This window comes from Condylura cristata, unplaced genomic scaffold (genome assembly GCF_000260355.1).
Source record: "Condylura cristata isolate star-nosed mole 26May11 unplaced genomic scaffold, ConCri1.0 scaffold00026, whole genome shotgun sequence".
Lineage (NCBI taxonomy): Eukaryota > Metazoa > Chordata > Mammalia > Eulipotyphla > Talpidae > Condylura > Condylura cristata.
This window is the reverse complement of record NW_004567127.1, coordinates 9608086-9631882: the sequence shown is the minus strand read 5'-3', so window position 1 is coordinate 9631882 and position 23797 is coordinate 9608086. Positions and strand designations below refer to the sequence as shown.

General features: G+C 33.0%; 1 protein-coding gene across 1 annotated transcript in view; it reads left to right on the top strand.

The window, feature by feature from the left end:
- Nucleotides 1–23797, top strand: part of STXBP3 (syntaxin binding protein 3) — a 38694-nt gene that overhangs the window by 8883 nt on the left and 6014 nt on the right. The window contains exons 2-16 of the mRNA XM_004689708.2: nt 2255–2304; nt 3138–3219; nt 6846–6922; nt 7787–7865; nt 9549–9649; nt 10974–11128; nt 13939–14029; nt 16494–16618; nt 18306–18401; nt 18531–18588; nt 19608–19673; nt 20443–20523; nt 21517–21655; nt 21926–22032; nt 22538–22630. Coding sequence (XP_004689765.1) covers nt 2255–2304; nt 3138–3219; nt 6846–6922; nt 7787–7865; nt 9549–9649; nt 10974–11128; nt 13939–14029; nt 16494–16618; nt 18306–18401; nt 18531–18588; nt 19608–19673; nt 20443–20523; nt 21517–21655; nt 21926–22032; nt 22538–22630 — 1400 coding nt within the window. The remainder of the gene's footprint in view (nt 1–2254; nt 2305–3137; nt 3220–6845; nt 6923–7786; nt 7866–9548; nt 9650–10973; nt 11129–13938; nt 14030–16493; nt 16619–18305; nt 18402–18530; nt 18589–19607; nt 19674–20442; nt 20524–21516; nt 21656–21925; nt 22033–22537; nt 22631–23797) is intronic.

Below are 23797 nucleotides of genomic sequence, written 5' to 3'. Positions count from 1 at the left end.
AGGCCAGAGATGTGGAGGGTGAGAGGATTCACCAGAGACAGAGTGGGGAGCAGAACAGGCAGATGATCAAAGTACACTGCTGTGGGAAGCAGCGGGCGGGTCAGGAGAGGTCTGCCGCGCCATGTGGATATCCTCTGGGGCATGCGGAAGTGGCTTAAGCTTCTTAGTGCTGTGCCACCAGGGAGGGCCCCCCCCTTTTTTAAAGATGCTATTACTGACTATCTTGCTATCTTCAGATTATAAACAGCACTTTCCAGTAAAAATACAATGTGAGGCAGATACATAATTTAAAATTTTCTAATAACTATATTAAAAAATAGCAAAAAGAGGCCCTCCCTGGTGGCGCAGCAGGTTAAAGCGCAGGACTAAGAATTGAAAGCATCTCTGCATGAGTTCTATCCCTGCCTGCCCTGTGTGTGACCCACATGGCGCGGCAGACCTCTCCTGACCCGCCCGCTGCTCCCCTCAGCAGTGTACTTCATTGAACTGCCTGTTCTGCTCCCCACTCTGTCTCTGGTGAATCCTCTCACTGCCCCTGCACCTCTGGCCTGTCCCAGTTCTGTATGCACAAATAAATAAAAAAAAAAAAATAGCAAAAAGAAACAGATGAAATTAATTTTAATTTTTAAATTAAATTTAAAATATTTCTTTATTATATATAAAATTTTATAATTTAAACAGATACTTGGTATAAAAAATTAAAAGACATTTTACTTTTTTTTCTTTGGTACTAATACTTTGAAATCTGGTGCGTATTTTATACTTTCGGGACCTCCCAGTTCAGGATAGCCACATTTAGCTGCTCAGCAGCCACATGGTGTCACCAGTGTATACCAAGTACAATATTGCTGCTCGAAAATGTTGAATTCTGTGATGAGATGAGTTCTGCTGAAGGAATGCTTCTTCAGTCTGTGCCATTATAAATTCCATGATCAGATCTTAAGGGAAAGGCAACATTGATTAAAACAAAAGCACACTTTTCCATTTTCAGCTTGTTTGGAGTCTATGAGAATAAAACAAGCATAAGAAGGGAAGCAGTATATTTTAGTGTCTAAGTTCTGGCTAAGAAAATCCTTCATTTTTTGCTTGTCAAGTGCTAGAAACCAATGCTTTTAATCAGACTTTTACTGTAATTGTTCTGTGTGCCATCACATTATATTCTTTTTAGCAATAGTATATAAACACATTAGCTTATTTATTTTTTAACACTTTAAGGCCTTCATAATTGTATCAAAACCTTCCATATCATATTTTTTAACAGGCCAAAAACCTGATGGTATAGTTCTAAAAGCATTAACTTAAATACAAATGAAGAAAACAGAAAGGATTAAACAAATTATATAAGTATCTCATTACCAAGAATTAATGAAAGACAAAGCAGTTACAGTAATATACATTTTAATATATCACTCATCTCATGACTACATTTGAAAGCTACAGTTTTCAAAATTAATTAAAAATTAGTAAAAAATTGGGGGTGGGGAAGTTCACTGGACTAATGTGATGGCACATAGGTGATTTGGTGATGGGAAGCCCACAGGGATTACAACTGAGATGGAAAAAGGCATAAAATGATGTAAAAATAAACTATTATATTATTAAAAAATTAGTAAAACACACTAATTTGGAAAATTACTATAAAGTAAAAAGAACAGATATTTATATGAATTGCCTGTGTTTTTTATTGAACGCATAGGGAAAAAACTTGACAAATCAGTGAGCTAATAATATTATTTAGGTTAGTTTTGAGAATCACTATGAGGAAGGCATTAATATTTATTGATGATATATCAAGACTTAATATCCTAATGCTATGATACATATTGTTGAAAATTGTAATAGAGTAAATCAGGAAGAAAATGTTTATTCAGTTTTGATTGTCAGATGTAATTTAATAATAGACTAGTCGGGAAGTTTCTTATGGGTTTTTTGTTTTTATTTTGTTTACTTGTAATTTAAGTAGAATAGGAAAAATCAGATAATACTTTCAGAAATGTATAAGTCCGTACTCATAACTGTATTAGCCTTTTTAAATAATACTATTATTTTCAAAATTAAAAAAAAATGAGTTTAAATGTACTGTATAGACTAGATTTCTAAGAGAATTAGATTTTTATTTAAAGCTAAACAAATGTATATACTTTTTTACATTGTTTAATACATTTTCAACTTGTATAATTCCATAGCCATCTTGCATCTCTTAATTATTCCATCATTTTCTATGAAGATTCCTAAATAATTTTTTTTTTCACAGAGATAAAAACAACAGTGTTTGATGATTGCAAGAAAGAAGGTGAATGGAAGGTAGGACTTGTACATTTTGCCCTTAAGTGAGGATTTTAACATAGCACTTTTATTTTTCTCTGGAACTATACTGTTTACATCCCTACCCTAGCTTCACTACTGACTAGCTGGGTTTCTTGGACAAATTCGGGACCCCTTTGTGCCTTTGTTGCATCATCGATAAAACAGGAATGGTACTACTTGATAGGATTTGTATTAAGTGAATTAAGATATGAGAAGTGCTTAAGAAGAGTTTCTGAAATTATTATTATTCTACAATAATTTATAATTTTAAGAAAAATTGATGTTAAATGTAAGAAACATTTAAAACAAGTTGTTTGCTTTAAAACAGAAATTGTTCCATTTGCTTACTTATGTATAATAGTATATATACAATGAAAAAATAAATTTATAAACCATGCAAGTTACAAGATGAACTTCTATTTTTTTTTAAAGATTTATTTATTTATGCATGCAGAATGTGGGTACAGACTAGAGGTGTAGGGGCAGTGAGAGGCTTCACCAGAGACAAGTGGGATGCAGAACAGGCAGATCGACAAAGTACACTGCTGACAGGAGCAGTGGGTGAGACCAGACAGGTCTGCTGGGCCTTGTGGGTCACCTCCAGGGTCAGGGATCGGATTTGCATGAAAGCTGCTGCAGTTGGCTTACAGTGCTGTGCCCTAACCTGTTGTGCCACCAGGGAGGGCCACAAGAAAACTTTTGAGTTGAGATAATTTTGCCTGCTACAGAGGGCTTATAGGTTGAGTAGGTTTAATGAATAAAATTCTGTCTTTTTTGAATCCTTGGCAATCAGATGCTTATACTAGTTCTTAATTTTTATTCATTTTAAGATAATGATTTTAGATGAATTTACTACAAAGCTTTTGGCATCATGTTGCAAAATGACAGATCTTCTAACTGAAGGCATAACTGGTAAGTGTTACAGACTTGAAAACTTTTTATTGTGATTGGGAAGGTTTGAAGTATTAAAAAATTTTATTTAGTAATTTTGTTTCTAGGAGGGTTATATGTTCTTTGAAAACTCTAGTTGTCATCATCATAATGATAGTGGACTTTATCTTCAGTTTGGTTTTTTCCTTTTAACTCAGATGTATAGTAAGTGTTCCTGATAAAAAATTAAGTCACTTGCCTTGCTGAGTTTGTTCTTTAAATGTTTTATTTTTACGTGATTGTTATGGTTTTATATATTGATGCAAAAGGTTTAACTCTGATTAATATTTGTGATTTTTACATATGCTTTTAAACAGGTAATAAGATTTGTCATAAAATCAACTATATGTATTTATACATATTTAATACTGACTTTGTCAGTTCCTATTTACTGCCTAGAAACAAGGCAATTAATTATAAGTTTAAATCAGCCTAAGTATGGGATTATTTAAGAAACTATAAGGTTAGTAACCTTCTACTGGGTAGGATTGTATTATTTAGATTTTAATTTCTGTTATCTTTGGGGGAAAATCCTGGTGTCTTAAATGTCATAACCAGATATTTCACATGATCATATTGCATCCTTAGCTCATCATCCTTTCACTCATTTATTTAAATTTGATCTTCATGTTGATTCCTTTTTTTTTTTTAAAGATTTATTTATTTGTACATACAGAACTGGGGTACAGGCCAGAGGCTCAGGGGCGGTGAGAGGCTTCACCAGAGACAGAGTAGGGAGCAGAACAGGCAGATCGACGAAGTACACTGCTGAGGGGAGCAGCGGGCAGGTCAGGAGAGGTCTGCCACGCCATGTGGTCTCCTCCGGGGCAGGCGGGATTCGAACTCATGTGGAAGTGGCTTTAGCTTCTCAGTGCAGTGCTTTAACCAGCTGCGCCACCAAGGAGGGCCATGTTGATTCCTTTTTAAAAATCTATTTATTTATTTATTTTATTCAAGAGCTGGGGTGTAGACTGGAGATGCAGGGGTGGGTGGGGTGAGCAGATTCATCAGAGACAGAGTTGGAGCAGAACAGGTAGATATGCTGAAATACGCTGAGGAGGGGAACAGCAGGAGAGACAGGAGAACACTGTGCCATGTGGGTCAGCTCCCTGTTGGGGTATAGAATCCATGTTGCAGGGGCTGCGGATAGCTTCATAGTTCTGCATCTTAACCCTTTGCAGCACAAGGGAGACCCTTCATATTGATTCTTAAGAATGAAAAATCAAAACTTACATTACAAGTATTTATATATCTATTTAAAAGAAAAACCACAATGCTATAGAGAGAGACTTAAACTTCCCTGTTTATAGTGAAGAAGAGAGACTCAAGTCAAATATAACTCCTTTATATTTTGGATCCTGATGTAATGTATGTGCCTGCTCTCCTCCCTGACTTGTGAGGTTCTAAAGTATACCCAGTACTTTCCAAAAACTCTCAGCCATATATACAATGGGAGGATTACTTATGAAATTACAGCACCATTATGTACTAAAAGGAAGTTTTACTGTAATTTTATACCTTGTATTCAATGTAGATAGCTATTTTTCAAGGCAAGGATTTTGTGGCCAACTAAGTTTGGGAAATAACATTAAACAAAGCTAAATAAGGCTTCTTTAGGCCTTATCAGAGCCCTTTATGTATTAGATATATATGGATTTCCTGACTACAAGTATAACAATGTTTTCTGAACTTATTTGACTATTAGAAAGCTTTTATTGGAAAGCATTGTATCAGATTGTAGCCGTAGAGCAAATTTTTTAATGTATCATGAACATGTTTTATAAACTGTATCATGGAGCACCTTGTTCTCAGTATCAGCTAGATTAATTCAGTTTGTTCTGGTTTAATCGTAGTTTTATCTGGGCATTTGAACTTGTCACAGTTCTGAGATAGGAGTTCTTCTGAAGAAACTCTTGATTACTCTTGGTCTTGGCAAGTTCACTCATCTTTCTGGTCAGGTTGTCTTTCACTCAGGTTATTTGTGAAAATACTCAATAGTATCTAAGAACTTAAGAAAATGTGAGGGAAAAAAAAACACATAATGACACAACTTCAATGGAGGACACATACAAATAGATACCTTTATAAATAGTCTAAGAATTATATATATTTTTGTCACTATTACAAGAATAGTAGGCTCTTTTTAAAAAAAATATCATTTAATAGATACCCACTTTAAATTAAGCACTTTTTTTTCTGTTGGTAACCAGATATTTCCATGTGTTAAAAAATGTGTTCTAAAGCATATCACAATTTTATATGTTTTAGCATGCATATTATTTATTCAACATAATAGTATATGTTACATAAAATGGTTGGAAGACCATTTTGAGTACTAAATGCAGGGAATGGACATAAAAATAAAATTAAATATTGACTTGGAAATCTTATTTGATACCCTATCTAATAACAGTTATCATAAACCTATATATTGCTAATGTAAACTTAGCAACAACAAATGAGTCATGATATAAAAAAAGTTGAACACTAACTTCCCTTGCATGTCAGATTAAAATTAATTCTTTCCGGGCCTTTTGCCAACTGAGTCTTAGAAAATGGTTTCTTGATTTGTTGAATGACACTTTAAAGTTTTAAAAAATATATAGCTTTAATAAGTAATTTGATAATTTAGTGTTTATTAGTTTTAAAGTCACTTTGTCTTATATTAAGTAATTCTGTAAACTTCTTAACTTTTTTAAAAAGATTTATTTATTTATTCATACAGAACTGGGGTACAGGCCAGAGATGTGGAGGGTGAGAGGATTCACCAGGGACAGAGTGGGGTGCAGAACAGGCAGATCGATGAAGTACACTGCTGAGGGGAGCAGCGGGCAGGTTAGGAGAGGTCTGGCTCACCATGTGGATCTCCTCCGGGGCAGGCGGGTATCGAACTCATGTGGAAGTGGCTTAAGCTTCTCAGTGCAGTGCTTTAACCCGCTGTGCCACCAGGGAGGTCCTAAACTTCTTAATTTTAATAATAAAAATATAATTAAGAAAATTATGGTGATATTTCATGGTCAAGGAAGGAAATATTATAAATGGTTTTAAAAGAACTGATAATTTAAATAATTTAGTAATAAAAACTTGGACTCTGGAGTCATACATATCTATATTAGAATCCTGCTTTTGCTACTATCCAGCTGTGTAACTTAGACGAATTACTTAAATTCTCAAACCTAAATTTCAGTCAAAATACCAAAGAAGGTTATGATCAACTTTAACAGATAATTTATACAAAGTGCTTAGACTTGTACCTGTCACATTTGCTATTACTATAGTGGCGTGTTTTTTAAAAGAAATACTTACTTGAGTTTTTAATGCATTTTCTTGCTTTCTCAATGAAATATTATTGTGCTTATGTTGGTAGACCTATGAAATAACTGCTTTACCTTTTTTTCTCAAAATGAAAAGTCATTTTAACCCAGTGTTTAAACTTAGAGAAGATCTATTTTCAAGATTTTTACATTATCAAATGAAGAGAGAAAATGTTAAAACAATGATATGTATTTTTTCCTATTAATATAACTAAAAAGAACAGTAAAGTTTATATAAAATTTATTTTAAATGTATAAATATTTGGGTGTAAAAATGATTTTTTTTGTTGTTAGTTGTGGAGAATATATATAAGAATCGGGAACCTGTCAGACAAATGAAAGCTCTTTATTTTATCTCTCCAACATCAAAGGTGAGTATGTTAAGTCTTTAAAAAGTGCATTCTGGGGGCGAAGTGGTTAGTGGTATATGATGACTGAACATTTGGTGATGAATGTGATGAATAAATGCAGTTTCCGGGCTGAACATGTACTCCTAGGACCTATGCAATGTTGCAAACATTACTTCAATGAAAAAAAAGATAGATACTACAGTATTTTCACCATTGACATGACTTGCTCATAGAAAACTCAAAGTAATAAATAAAATCTTTTATTGGAAAATAGTGCTATAAACTAGTTTGCTTAGTAAACTAGATCCATGAGATCTAATAGAAATGTAGTTCTAGAAGTTCCAGAAAGAGAAAAAGGAACAGATAGAGCAGAATTAATTAAATCCTTTGTTCATTTTTGCTTCCAGTTCATCTTATCTTTAAAACTTAAGCATTACTGCACTACTTTACCTGCCACTCCTCCTCGCAGTCACCTGTCAACCTCGGGGTCTTCATTGTCATCCCGAGACAGCTCCTAGCGTCCTGTAGCCCTGCACTCTTTCCAGCACTTCCCTAGTTTTCATCTTGGTCTCACTTCCAGTATGTTGACTTCTCAGTTCCAGTCTGGTATCTTGTCTTTTGTGGTGTGTTAACTACTTAGTTTCCTGATTGCTCCTAGATCTTCCTTATCACCCAAACAGCACTCTGTTCACACATACAACCTTACTACTTCTTCCATTATTGCCTATCATGGTTAGACAGCATACTAACTGTAAAAAACCAGTTTATAACTTACTCTTTTAGATAGTTCAGGTTTTACTTTATCACCAAAATAACCTCGGCTATTTTAAAAGCTAGTATATCTAAATTAGTATATGATAAATTAATATCTACCTTTTTTTAAAGTCTGTAGATTGTTTTTTACGTGATTTTGCAAGTAAATCAGAGAACAAATACAAAGCAGCATATATATACTTCACTGACTGTAAGTACCTTTAAAAAATTTATTTCTTTTTCTTTTTTTTATTGTTAAAACTTCCTTTTACTGTAACCACTGATCTCCGTAAGATAGTGTTGCCATAGCGTGCATCAAGTGCATGTATTTTTCTATTTTTACACATAAACACACCACTGATCCAGCCAGTATTACAAATTGTCCAGTTTGAAAATCCACATATTTTTTAAAACATTGATATACCATTAATATATTTGACTATTTTAGACTGACCATATCAGTTATCTTTGTAAAATGTAGCTCAGGATTAAACTGAAATGCTTATTACCCTTTGAATGATAGTAAAATTAAATTGTTTCTAGTTTTCTAAATATAATAGTTTATACCAAATTATTTATTTTTAAAAATTCTATTAATTATAAAGTATCTGATTGTAATGATATCTTTCCAGTACTGTGACTTTCTATTTGTTTGTTTTAATTGGGCCACACAGAATCTAGATATATAAGATTATATCTCTGGATTCCTGCTAAGGTAATAGAAAATTAAATTATTCCAAACAAGTAGTTTCAAAAGCCAATTACTGTTTTTTCCATTAGTATACAACTTTGGGGGTCAGTGAAAAGAGCTAACACTCAAATTCTGTGCTAGTGGCAGAAAGAATTCTTTTTAAATTAAAGTTTGGTTTGGGGATTTGATTATATAATAAAAAAATAAGGATGTTTTGTAGGGCACTGACAAAACTGCCATCTGTTGGCAAATATTACGGGAGAAAATCTATCAAATTTATCTTACTGATTTGTATATTTAGGTAGAAAATGGTTAAGCTAAAGAATTCCAGGGGAATCCAGAGACGTAAATTTGGTTTCATGTTGTAATATGTTATATGTTATACTATAAAATAAAAATGATATTTCTCTAGGTGTAGGTCTCTGCTACTAGTATTTCTCAGTCTAAATGACATTATTTACTTCACACCTAATAGGAGTTTGTAGTTTAATATTTGTCATAGCATAAGTCAAATACCATAACTTATTAATTAAATAAACTTACACTGAACTCATGTTTACAGAATTGATACAGTTTATTGAATGTGAAGCTTTTCTAAAGTAATCTAAAGACTAAATAAAGGACATTAAGTTTAAAAATCCTAGGAGCCAGTAATATTCAGCCTTGTTAATAGAACTATAAGCATTTAGGTAAGAGAGAAAAATGGACTCTCTGGTCTCTAAATTTCTAATATAGTGTTTTGGCATATTCTGACTTTAGAGAAGTTTTTGTAACTCAAGGAAAAATTGATTTGTATGATATGGTGGTAATAAAGGTCACTTAATGGCAGATTTGGAAAACTTCCTAGAAAGTTTTAAGTCCTACAGAAGTTTTGGTTATGAGTTTGGACATGATTATTCCTTCTAAACAATTTTGTTTTGCGTTGATGGTAGCTCTCTCACAATATATGTTACAGGTTATGTGACTATGAATGAAGAAAATGGAATAGGTGTTATAGTCGTTTGCCTAGAATGCTTTTTTTCTGTAAAGTGAACAACATTATTTACATTTACATTACAACATTATCTCTGTCCTGTTAGGAGAGTACTTTTTGAAAGTCAGTAGTTATGATAAAAAATAAGTATTCCTAGGTGTTAGAATGATTTACTCAGAACTGTAAAGATTTAGATGAAGTTAATGCTTTGATTTTTTTTTTCCTCTCAGTTTGCCCTGATAGTCTTTTTAATAAAATTAAAGCTTCTTGCTCCAAGTCAATAAGAAGATGTAAAGAAATAAATATTTCCTTCATTCCACATGAATCTCAGGTATTTTATGTTTTTAATTTTTAATCATAATGTATTTTAAGTTCCCATTATTATGAACTTATTTGTTAATAAAGTATATTCTGAAGATGTTTTAAATGAAAAATGGAACTTAATTTTCATATCTGCTACCAAGTCCTTGTATATCAAATTTTATAGCATTATTATATTATGAAATCAAAAGATTTTGAGTACTGTCTTTCTCAGATAATGCTAAAGATAGAAATCTCATTTTTTTTTCTATAACCATTTGTGATACTAAAGCAGGTGTTTCTTTTTTTTTTTTTTAAAGATTTATTTATACATACAAAACTGGGGTATAGGCCAGAGGTGTGGGGGTGAGAGGATTCACCAGAGACAGAATAGGGAGCAGAACAGGCAAATTTACTGAAATACATTGCTGTAGGGATCAACTGGCTGGTCAGGAGAGGTCTGCTGCGCCATATGGGTAACTCCCTGGTTGGGGAATATAGTGAATATATAGGTCTTAGGTTTCCTACATGGATGATAAATACAGTTTAATTTCAAAAGTTCATTAAAATTCTTATTTTGAAGAAAAGGCTTGCATAAATACCTGACCAATTTGATGGCTGATGGGAGTCTAGAAAAATTGTATAATAAGCTTTTACTTGCCATCTTACATTATGTTGTGACTATTTAAGTTCATACCTGTCTGTTACATTTTTCCCATAAGAAGTTTTTTCTTCCAACTTATTTCCTTATAAATATCTGAAGGCTTACTTAAAAAAATTGTTATGGGAAAAGAACACTGGAAATATTTAAAATTTTTGTTTGCTAGTGTAAATATAAATGAAATACTACTAAGTGTTTTGAACTATGATCAGAGACCTGTATGAGAACTTGTCAAGATCATAGGCTTTATCTGCTAGATGCAAAATAGCCCTTTATACATATATGTGTGTATATACATATGTATGAATGCTGTAAAAGAGATAGAGTATTACACATCTTCAAAACAGCATTAAATAAGATTAAATTCAACAGCACATAACAGAAAAATTCAAACTTTCAATGGTTTAAAGAAATTGAAAATTTATTTCTTGGACATAAAAAAGAAGTCAGGAAATGGATATATAAAGCAGATTTTTACAAAATTATCAGGCACCTGTTAACCTAGGCATAGCTCTCACAATAAAAGAGAAATACTTGGTAAAGGTAAAGGCATTTGTTTAAGGAAACAGCATGTTTAGTGCAAGTTTTTGTTACAATTTTTACTGTCTAAATAATAGCTACATTCTTATTGAAGTTTTTTACTTAAATCAAATCTCCTAATTCGTAGTGTGACTTTTTTTTCGCCTCACCCTAGGTGTATACTCTTGATGTCCCAGATGCATTCTATTACTGTTATAGTCCCGACCCTGGTAATGCAAGCGGAAAAGATGCCATTCTGGAAGCAATGGCTGAACAAATAGTTACAGTATGTGCTACGCTGGATGAAAACCCTGGAGTTAGATACAAGAGGTAGGACACTGTATAGTTTTGTGTTGTGTGTATATATAGTTCTGCTTGCTATCCAGTGTAAAGGTATGTGATGTCTGTGCTTCTGCACATTAGTTTGCAGAATTTATTTTCCTTGTAGAATTTTGTCTCCACATAGGATATTGAAGGCTTATATTTCCAATTAACAATTTCTGTTACTGAATTACAGAGCTTAAAATTGGTATGATTTACAGACATTTTTTCATGACTTTAAGGAATGCTTAGAGAAAATGTCTTTTTTGTCAGATAGGTAATAAAGTCTTAGGTTTAATATCACTGCATTTCCACCAAATTTAAATGGTTATATTCCGAATACCTAGTTACAGTATCCAAGAGTCCCAGTGGTCATCCTAAACAGAATTTTTAAGGTGAGTTTGACTTTAATATTGAGTGCCTTTGCTTTGTTTGCCTCTTTTTAAAAATAAAGTTTACCATAAAGTGCATAAATGTATATGTATATGGCTTAATAAGTGGACATAACCATCTAATCCCATGAAGGTAAAAAAAAAAGGACTTCAGAGGCCCCCTTCATAGTCCCTTGCAGTTATCATCCTTTCTCTCCTTCCCAAAGGTAACCAACACCTAACTTCTAACACACATTTTAGTTTTGTCTGATATATTTTTAAAAGATTTATTTATGCATACAGAACTGGGGTACAGGCCAGAGGTGCTGGAGCGTTGACAGGATTCACTAGAGACAGAGCAGGGAGCAGAACAGGCAGATTGATGAAATACACTGCAGGCAGGCCAGGGTGGGGATCGAACTCATGCTGAAGTGGCTTTAACTTCTTAGTGCTGTACTTTAACCTGCCGGGCCACCAGGGAGGGCCTTGCCTGATATTTTTTAAACTTGGTAAAAATGGAGTCGTGATATTTTTTGTTTCCGGTTTTATTCCAGATGAATTCTGAAATCCATTCAAGGTTGTGTGTGTGCCAGGCAGCTTCGATTCTAATCTCTACTATTACTAGTTGTGTAATCCTTTCGCCTTCAGTTTCCTTATTTAGGAACCAGAAATAATAATAATACCTGCTTCAGAGGATTATTGAATTAAATAGTTAATTACTATAAAGCACTCAGAATAGTGCATGCCATTAATAAAATGATAATACCAAATTACCACCACTACTACTAAGATTATTACTCTTTTCTCTTTTAAAAGTCTTTTAACTTGTGGGGGGAAGGGAGGGAAATGCACGGGACTATGGTGGTGGCACAGGGGTGATTTGGTGATGGGAAACCCATGGGGGTTACAATTGAGATGAAAAAAAAAATGTGAAAAATGATGTAAAAATAAACTTTTTAATAAAAAAAAAAAAGTCTTTTAACTTGAACATTGGCATTTTTTAAGCTAGTTGACTAAATTGGTTAATAATCAAATTCATATATAACCTGTCATATTTAAATTATATTACTCTAGCTACTTAAAATCCATCAATTTGAAAAAATATAGTAAGTTTTCTTATAGGTTACCAAAAAAACTCATATCTCAGGTGTTGAAACATTGTTTTACTTAATAAGAGATGTGCTAATTATATTCTGGATGCAATGGAGCTGAGCTGCGTGCTTTTATATGCTTTTAGAGTTCAGTTATTATCTGTTCAAACCTTTTCTCTGATTGATTGGATGTATTCCAGGAAATGTAAATATAACCGATTTATAATTTAATAGCTTACCTTTAGACTTGTTTTCAATTATTGGAATGATTAAATAATAATCCAGATTTCAAAAGTCTACCTGTTTTGTCACAGAGTATTCCTCTATACAAGCCTTATGGATTCTTAAGGTGTAATTTTAACATAACTTTTTTTTGAAATTATTTAAAAGTATAAGAAGTTATTCTTTATAGTTGCTACTTTATTACTAAAATATAAAACCTAAAGACATTTAACACTTTGAAAACCTCAAAATGAGACCTTCCATTTTTTCTAAAGCATACTAATTGAAGAGCTTTTCTCAGTATTTTTCTTGCAGATTCAAAAGTAATACTAATGCCATTGGCCACTGTTAGAATTTAGGTAGATTTTAGTATTTTAGAAGACAATGTAAGATTTCATGCAAGACTATTAACTGAATGTTAGAGCACATGGGGAAATCACACATTGCTAGTAGGAGGGATAATTAACAACAGGTTATTATCTCAAAAAGTTGGAAATGTACCTAATCCATGGCCCAGAAATTACACTTTTAGATGTAATAGACATAGAGAAACAGACACCTGGAGATAAGTGTACAAAGATACATGTTTTCAGCATAGTTTGTAAATGAAATTGAGAATGACTTAAATGTCTATATTTAGAATCCAATAAAATTATACGGTGAAATAGTATATAGGAGCTAAAATAAATTTAGATCTCAGGAATGTGTATAAATAAAGGGGTATGTGAGAGAGAGAGAAAATAGCAGCCATACTGGAAGGATGCACATGAAATTCAAACTTGGCATAGGGTTGGTTGGTGGGGGGAATATGGGTGGGAGACCAGGAATTGGGAGGGGAATAAAGGGAACTGCCAACTTATTTGTAATATTTTCTTTTTGTTGTTGTCATTGTTGAAATAACATGTTTCAAGTGTATATATACTCACTATTAAAAGAAACTGAAGCACATATATGTTTTACATATGTAAAATCCATATATACTGGTATAACATATTTGATAAATTTTATCTTAACTTTTCAATATTTATAAGATCTTTCAAATTAATAAATGACATGACTTAGCTTTAAAATTCTTCTTTATTATACTGTAATGTGTCTTGAAGGAAACCAATTATTCAAACATTTTTCTTTCTAGTAAACCTCTAGATAACGCCAGTAAACTTGCCCAGCTAGTTGATAAAAAGCTTGAAAACTACTACAAGATTGATGAAAGGAACCTAATAAAGGTAATGTATAAATAGCAAATAGTGATTATGGATAAAATTTGCATATATTTTTACAGACCAAAAGGAACTGTTGTTCATTTATTTTCAGTATTGATTCGGGAATCATTAACATAGGTCCCCAGTATTGATTAAGAATTATTAATATAGATGGTAATGGAAACAATAATAGATTATTTTAGTGGAAAAGATATGATATAATTCATAGATATGTCAGTTTGCACAAGTGATGTCATTTTTCTGTGTGTAAGTCTTACCTATAAAATTGGGGCAATAAGAGATTACCTATTTCATAAAATAAGTGAGAGGCTAAATTATGATATGCAAAGTTTTAAAATTATGTTTGCTGTTGAATGAACACAATAAATATAATTATTCATAGCACTGTGACCTTGGGGAGAGTATTTATCCTGAGGTAAGTTTTTTAATCCATAAAAACAGATTAGATAATAAATATTTAGCTTGGTTGATATGAAAAGTAAGCCAGCTAGTTAACATGTTGGGTACACACAAGAGTTTAATAAATGGCAGCTTTTGTCTTGAGATAGTGTAAAGTGATCATAGACCAAGGTTGGAACCTGGGGATTCTCTAACTCAGCATTTAGGCTTGAGTTAGAGAATGGAGAGCCTGAGGAGACCAACAGAGGGAATACCCAGAGAGTCAGAAGTTACAGTGACTAAAGAGTGAGAGCAGGGAATTACTGGAAGTTTAAAAGCAGAAATGGCAATGCTGTGTAGTAAGCAGAACAAGAGAAGAAGACAGATTGTAATGGCAACATAAACTGGGGCTTACTCTAAGTCTTGGAAGACATCCTAGAGAGAGACCTTTCAGCGTGAAGAAGAGTGGAACATAAAGGAGGAAATACCTTGCTTAGATAACAGCTTTTAGGGTGGAGGGTGTAAATTTGTATATAATATTAGGGAAACTTTAAGAGTTACTAGTGTATAGTTTGGACATCTAGGTGAAAGCTCTTCTGGCTACAATTATAAGGATAATGGCTTAGTACACATAGCATAGTGGATAATAAATGTTGAGTGAAGGGAGCGATAAATGATCAACATGTTAGTAAATATACCTTTAATCCTTGATGATTTTAGGGAAAAAATTACTAATCCACAAAAAACAAACGTGTCCTATCCATTCTTTCTGCCTGGGAAATTACACATCCTTCATATTCTTGATACTTTCCTTCACTGTAGAATGAGATAAAAATTTCACCTCCTTTTTGAAGCCAAGTGATACTTCCTCCTGCACACTTTCATAGCCTCAAGATCTGATATAATATTTATTTTGCACTATCCTTTCCATACACAACTTTTGAAGATTTAAACTTGAACTTACTGAGGCTAATATAAGTGCCAAGCACTGTACTAATGTCCTGTGGTATAATTATATTTAATCTGTTAAAATCTTTAAGGCAGAAGCCCTGATTATATTTTGTTTTACATAATGAGAATACTGAGATATTAACAGGTTAAGATATAGCAAGAAAGTAGTCAAGGCTAAACTCAAGCCCAGATCTATTTGATTCTAGAGGTTCTGCTCTTAACCACTATACCATATAGTATTTCAAATTTTATTTGAATAAGTAAATGGTTAATTTTAAATATTTTTTAAATCTAGCCTATATAATTTACCTCTGCTACCTGTAAGTGGAAAATGTTTGTCTACTAAGCTATAGTTGTCTCTTACTGCTTTGTATAATTCAAAATTATAATCCAAAGAATTTATACTTTAAAGTATGAAAGATAACTGATTAACAATATTTTTTAGGTATGTTATTCACTATTTATTCATTAGAACTATTTATGAATTAATGATAATAAAGCTTTATGATTTATCATCTTCGCTGACATGAATGTAATTTTTAAAAATAGCATAATGTAATAGGCCAGGACTAAAGCAGTTTGAGTTTGAATCTCCATTCTGTCACATACTGTGTGATTTAGACAAGTTACTACTTTCAATCCATAATGCTCTCATTGTCAAAGGGAGATAAAAATTCCTGTCTCGAGGTTGCTGTATTTGATGTGTATTTCTTGCTTAGCACAAATGTATGTCTCAAAGAGTTTAAGTAGTAGGAGCTGTTCTGATTTATATTGATTTTAGTGTTGATAGAACTGAATTCCTAAGAAAATAGTGCAAGCCAAATGTTATTTTTTTTAAGTATTTTGAGAATATTTTAGGACTGAGTATAGTCTACTAATGTAATTAGGATAGCTTGGAGTTTTATGGTCTTGTTTTTCACCCCATTGTTCCACTCCACTCAGATTTTTAACGTATTTAATTTCATATTCTTAAGTTAATTAAACATTTGAGAGAAAAAGTATTTGCGCGTATGTGTATGTTTTGCTTGGGTAAAGGACATAGCTTAGAAAAAGTCTGCTTTTGTGTTTCTAGATATTAAAAATATGTTCACACAAAGACATTGGGGTTTCTTAAAATAGTGTTATCTTGTTTTTACAGGGTAAAACTCAGTCTCAGCTCATAATAATTGATCGTGGCTTTGACCCTATGTCCACTGTCCTGCATGAACTGACCTTTCAGGCAATGGCATATGATCTACTGCCGATTGAGAATGATACCTACAAGCAAGTATAACTTAAAGGGCATATACAAATAATAGAGCATATGAGCATTTATTGATTGATGCAGACACCAGAAATCTGAAGATCCTGTAGTCGTTTTGTTAGGATTTCTTCCTTCTCTTATCCCTGTAATCATGATCTATCTCAGCCTTGTATGTCAGTGGGTAATTGCTCTGACGTTTTTCTGGTACACTTGCTTCCTTAACTATGTCTACAACAAAGGTACATTTGAACAGGTGGAATTTGTATTTTTTACTTTTGTTAAGAGTATTTCATTGAATGTCTACTACTATATTTATTGAAGTAGAAACCATGTTTACATTGGCTAGTCTGTAATTATACTGAATCACAGGTCCAGAAGTATGTGGATGTCTTGACAATATAGTGTATCTTAAAAAATTAGAAGACTGGAAAACTAAATAAGATGGCTATTAAGAATAGACAGTATTTCCATTTTGGCATCTGTTCGTGACTTTGATACAAGCATATTTAATTTAATAGCAGTCATATTCCTTAAAGCTACACAGTAATATGTGTCACTCACATCTCAGTAATAACCGGGTAAAATAATGAAATAGCTTTTCTGCATTATTATGGACCATTTTTACTGTATCTTTGTGTATATACATGTGCATAGATACATATTACATGTTATTTGATATTTCTAAATCCAAATAGATATTTTCAACTAAGACTACTTAAAAATAGTAAAAATGAAGTCAGTTTTCTGAAATTTTGTGTTTTAATTAATTTATTTAGAAGGTTTCTTCCTTATTTCAGTCTTACAAGAAAGCAGTCATCTTACCTTTGAGTATGATTAAGACTGCACAGGCACGTGGCTTTATACATGGAACCTGTAGTGTGCAGGGGCTATATGGAAATGACTGTATTCGTACAGTAGGAATCATTTATTGTCTGCAGTGCAGAGCTGGGACCTCTCAGTGTGGTACTGCTAATTTTGGGTTAGGAAGTTGATGGTTCCAGGGGTGGTTGAACCGACTACCTCCACAGGTGGAAGGTGGCTATTTGCATAGAATGAGAAGGGCAAAAATAAACTTGGAGAAACAGTCAGGAAGCCCACTGTGAGTACTTCCAGGAACCTCTTTAATTGCTGTTCATTTGAGTAGAGCCCTTAAAGCAGTCATATTTGGGGCTATTTACCTTTTTTGTCATTTCCTTTCCCATCTTTTAAAGATGTGTGCATAGCATTGGGGAAGAATATAGTTGCATACCAGCCCTGAAAATGCCTTCAGTATTTTAATAGTCTTTTTTTCAGGTTAACATATTTGTTCGTAATGGATGTTTGATAGCTATGCTGATGGTTATTAGTCCACCAAAAACTGTTTTAAGCTATTAGAACGAATTGTTAGTACATTCAGTTTTTTTCTGAATGTTGATTTTTTTTCATAAGATATCATTTTATTGCGCTTCTACTCTGTTATAAGACAACGAAACCTAATGTTTGAGAGTAAAAATGTTTTGGTATGCACAGCACTAGGGTTTTTAATATAAGGATATTAGTATTCCTTAAATTTGAGTAAGAATTCATTATGCCCCCAAAATAGTGTAGACATGTACTCTTCAGTTTCTTGAACTATGTCCTAAAATGATTTGTAATTATTATTTCTTCTATTTTTTTTTGGTGAAAAAAAAAAAAAGCCAAAACTTTCATGCTTGTGTCTACTTGTAGATATAAAGTAGATGGAAAAGAAAAGGAGGCAGTCCTCGAAGAAGATGATGACCTCTGGGTGAAAATTCGACACCTGCACATTGCAGTTGTGTTAGAGTATGTGAGCCCTTTTATTTATTTATTTTTGAGGCACTAAAAATACTTAATAGTACATTTTGTAATCTCAAAATATTTCTATATAAAATTACCCTTTAAAATGTAAAGAATTGTTAACCCATTTCACAGGGAAATTCCCAAGCTTATGAAGGAAATTTCATCAACAAAGAAAGCAACAGAAGGAAAGGTAAGAGTCTTACTCTCCAAGTAATGATTAATTTTAAAGTTTGTTTAAAATTTTTATTTATTTATTTTTTATTTATTATTTTTTTAAAGATTTATTTGTTTGTACATACAGAACTGGGGTACAGGCCAGAAGCTCAGGGGCGGCGAGAGGCTTCACCAGAGACAGAGTGGGGAGCAGAACAGGCAGATGGAGGAAGTACACTGCTGAGGGGAGCAGCGGGCGGGTCAGGAGAGGTCTGCCGCGCCAAGTGGTCACCTCCGGGGCAGGCGGGAATCGAACTCATGCAGAAGTGGCTTTAGCTTCTCAGTGCAGTGCTTTAACCCGCTGCGCCACCAGGGAGGGCCGATGCTTTTCATTTTAATGCTGATTTCTTTTGCTATGTAGAAGCTTTTTATTTTGACTTCACTGCTTTGTTGTTAGGTTTTTTTATGTTGAGGTATAGTTTATCTAAGTAAAGTGTACAGTTCTTACATACATACGCTGGATGACCTTTTGTTTGTGTATACCACCTCAATCAATGTATAGAATATTTTCATCATCGTAGAAGGTAATATTGCCTGGATAAAGAAAATCCCTTCAGATCTCTTCCTCTATATGTATTTTAAATTACTTTTCTTAAGATGAGGGTATGATCAAAGAATGGTAGTGATCCAGTGGACTACGGTAGAAGATTATTTGTACTTTGGTGATTAGAGTGGTGAGACAACTATGTACATTTTAAGAGTTGTGAACCTGAATTCCTATATATTACATACAATGATGTAAAACAGAATATGTCAGTGGTAAAAATAAAAAGAAATGTACTTTTCTTTGGAGTTAATTACCTCCTAGCTCTTTCTAATGCTTGCTCTAGTATACTGAAGAGCAGTGATAGAGGATAGCCTTGTCTCATTCCCAACCTTTGCTTCCTTTAAAAAATTCACCAAATATTTAGTAAATTAACAAATATTAAGGATTTTAGTTGTTATATAGAATCACTGAGTCATATGTTTGCTTTTAAAATGCTTGCTTTTTCCTAGCCATCACTTAGTGCTCTTACCCAACTGATGAAAAAGATGCCCCATTTCCGTAAACAGATAACTAAGGTAAGCAATATTATCTATGAGATGCCTTGTTAATCAGATTTATAGTCTATCCAGTTCTCTAGTCGGGCTTAGTGATGGGTATTCTGTACATGTGCACAGTGTTGGTGTTAATTTTCCCCCAAAACATTACTGTAGCTCTGAATTAGATGCTGGGTATTTAAGTATCCCAATAATACTCTCTTTATATAATCTAGATTTATCCAGATCCAGCATACACTTTTTATATCTGTCTTGAACAACTAGACAGCTTATTAGTATTTATCAACCTAATAAGAAAATTCAGCATTTGACTGATTGTTAATCAAATGGTTCTTTCAATTGAATTAAATATTAATAGATTTAAGTGTAATTAAAACATGTGGGCAGGTAAATTATTGTTTTGCTACTCCAGTTCTTGTGAGTCGTGATCAAAATAATCTCTACAGTTTTTTGTTATATTGCACTCTAGTCAAAAGCCAGTAATGTAAATGTAAACTTTTTTTGCTGGATTTTAAGGACTTAACTGTTTTTTCCTTACTTTATTTTTCATTACCTGCTAACTCAACAAGGTGAGCTCTTCCATTCTAATTTTGCTGTCTGTTGACTGTCCCCTGGAGCCATATAAATCGCTTGTTTTTTCCTTTTTTTTTTTTTGAGCTATTTCCTTTTTTCATGTTAGCTTCTTCAGACTTAAGCACATTCTGCCCTTAGGGCCTATCTTAAAAGTTTGATGTATTAGTTTCACAGAAAGAAATTAAAATGCTATAAGAGGCTGACTTCTCTTTTTCAGCAAGTTGTCCACCTTAACTTAGCAGAAGATTGCATGAGTAAGTTCAAGTCTAATATAGAAAAGCTCTGCAAAACTGAACAGGTATGTGCAGAATCCGAAATGCCTTTGTTTGTAATAGATCTAATAAAATGTTTCAAGGTAAAACCTAGCTATGCTCAGTATAGTGTTCTGAATCAGTCCCTCGCAGAAGGGGCCTCACTGAGGCAGTATTTAACATGTCCCTCCCATCAACATTAATAAGTAGCTATAGAGTGTAACAGTAAACAGTCTCTCCTACTCTGTGATTATGCCTTTTTGGCGGAGTGGGATGATTGGGTGTTTGGAGCTTAACTTTCAGAGTAGCATCAGTGGGATTTCCTGGAGGTTGCAGCTTGAATGCAGTAAGTACCCTGCGCGCACTGCACAGGCGTATTTAACTTACAAGGTTTCTTGTGTAATGTTAAAACTGTTTATATCAGTACTGTCTAATGGAAATAAAATATATTATTTATTCTAGTAGTTACGTTAAAAAGAGCAAAAATAAAGAAGTGTTAATTTTAATATCTTTGACTTAAGTCAATACATCAAAAACATCATTTCAGCATAAAATTAATATAAAAAATTGTGAAATATTTTACTCTTTTTTCACATCAAGTCTTCATAATGTTATATTTTAACTTATAGCACATTATCATAGAGACGAGTCACATTTCAAGCACTGAGTAGCCACCATATTAGACAGCACAGGTTAAGATCAGTGTTTTTCAGGGCCTTCCTTGTAGCGCAGGGTGAGCTGTTGCCAGCCACTGCTGCTTGTTTTGCTCCCCGCTCAGTCTCTGGTGAATCTTCTCTCCACATCTGTGGCCTCACCCCAGCTCTTGTATGCACAATCAATAAAAAGAAAAGATCAGTGATTCTCTTCTTTGAATTATTTTTTACATTTTGCACAATCAGTAGTTTTCAGGGGATCACATTGTCCTGTGAAATGTCATCAGTGCTCCATTAATATTTGGCAAGATTTAATAATAGATTTTGTTTTTTACTGAAAAATTAATTTGGATTAGAGACCACTGACTATATTTTATTTTCACTAAGGATCTGGCACTTGGAACTGATGCAGAAGGACAGAAGGTGAAAGATTCTATGCGAGTACTGCTTCCAGTTCTGCTCAGCAAAAATCATGACAATTATGATAAAATAAGAGCAATCCTACTTTATATCTTCAGTATTAATGGTATGGAGATTTTGTTTACTTTCAAGCATATATAAAAATATCCAGCTCTAACTTAACTGTAACTATGGGTTTACTGTTGAGCACAAGATAATTATAAAAATTAAAATGTAGCTGAAGTTGATATAAAAGGAGAAAGGTGAAACTGGGACATATCATTGAAATGTTTGCTTTTTACTTAGTTGAAAAGCTTTATTCATGGATATGGTCTAACCCGAGAAATGATTATGGTAGCAGTAAGGTACTATGCATTCTTACCTTTATTTTTCAAAGGAACTACTGAAGAAAATTTGGACAAGTTAATCCAGAATGTAAAGATTGAAAATGAGAGTGACATGATCCGGAATTGGAGTTATCTTGGTGTTCCCATTGTCCCCCCAGTAAGAAATACTACATTCTGTATGAACTTATGTGTGTACATGTGTAGTCGTTTGCCTTAAGTATGTTTTCTAAGATGGGAGTTCATTTAGAAATAGTCTACTTAGTTTTATTCTACAGATTGTATAGTGGGTATACAATCTAGTTCTAGTGAATGAACATCTCATAGCTTCTCTTATAATTTGACATATATGCGTTTCATATTCATTCCTTTACAAAGCAAACTGAAAAAACTCTGTTGAGACTCCTCTTTTCCATAAAATTGTAGCACTTTTGAGTTAGCATGTTCTATGATACTACTATGCATTTTATCATGAAAGCACAAAATAGTATTGAACAAAATTATGTGACCACCCCCATTCAGATTTTATGGGTAGGCATTTTCACTCTTACGTCTGAGTCAAATACAACATAGTATTTGCTGTAAGTTAAGTCTTTGTTTGAACATTTAAGACAAAACCTTAAGTAAAATTACTGGTTTTAAATTTTTTCCCACAATTATATTAGTCTCAACAAGGCAAACCATTAAGAAAGGATCGGTCTGCAGAAGAAATTTTTCAACTCTCTCGATGGACACCTTTTATCAAAGATATTTTGGAGGTAAAATTCATAAATCCTATTTATCCCCTAAGTCCTTTTCTGTAGAGTAGTCATTATTTACTCTTCAGATATTTATCTATCAGTCTGAGTGACTCTTGATTTGTTAGTCAGGAATTTTCTCTAGTAATGGAAGGGTGCAAGAAAAAAGGCCATATCTGTGTAGGGTCAGAGGAGGAGAGGAAACTGTCTCAAAATAAATAAATACTAATAAGCATACTAATAAGCATATACATATTTTTTGGAAAACTGCTATTACTTTAAATACTGTGTCACAGAAATACAAGATTTTACTTGAATAAAGTCCAACAAAATAGCATTTGTATAAGATCACTATTATAAATTGTTACACTCCAATATTCTTGAAATTATTTGTGATTAAAACATAAACTTTATTAAAGTTTGCCATCAGAGTCAAAGTATTGTTTACTCTTAGAAAATAATTTTCCATTACAGGAAATCAGAAAACGAAGTGATAACAATGCATTATGAGCTCATAAAGTAACTGATTCCTCAGTCTTAATCACAGTTTTCTTTATTCCAATTTTCCTTGACTTAAACTGCAATTTCTGTTTTCCTTTGGGAGCTAATTAGGTGTAATTTATTACTATGACTTTTCTATTTTGCCTGCCTAATTTCATGCTATTCATATGTTTAATCATAAATGAACAAGCTAAAAAACTTAGACTTTTCTGCAACCTAAGAAATTTTCCTTACCATGATAATGGTGTAGAACAAAGTAGTATTTCTTTGCTAGTTTTTAAAGTAAGAATTTTTACTTTCTCAAATCCCTTAGCAAAGACTTGTTTTTAAATTCAGAAAAATCCACTTTTGGCTTAGTGGCAATCTAAGTGCCTAAGGATTCCCCCTGAAATTTGTTTTTTCGCTACTGTCATCTTATTAAAATATTTTGGACTACTGCGTGTACCTTGTGCCTATTTGTTAATGCTGTTTGTACTGTAAAAGCAGTGATTTCCACACTTTTTTGATCATGAACACAAGCCCGCAGTGTGTTTACTTATAAACTGTAGTACATACTAATAAAGCATGATTATGTATACAGGCTCTCCATACACATAAGTCTTATAAAATGTACCCCCAAGAGAAGGAAATTTTTTTTAATGAAATGAAAAGGCAGGCTTCCTTCAGCCCAGTAGATTGTCTGGAATA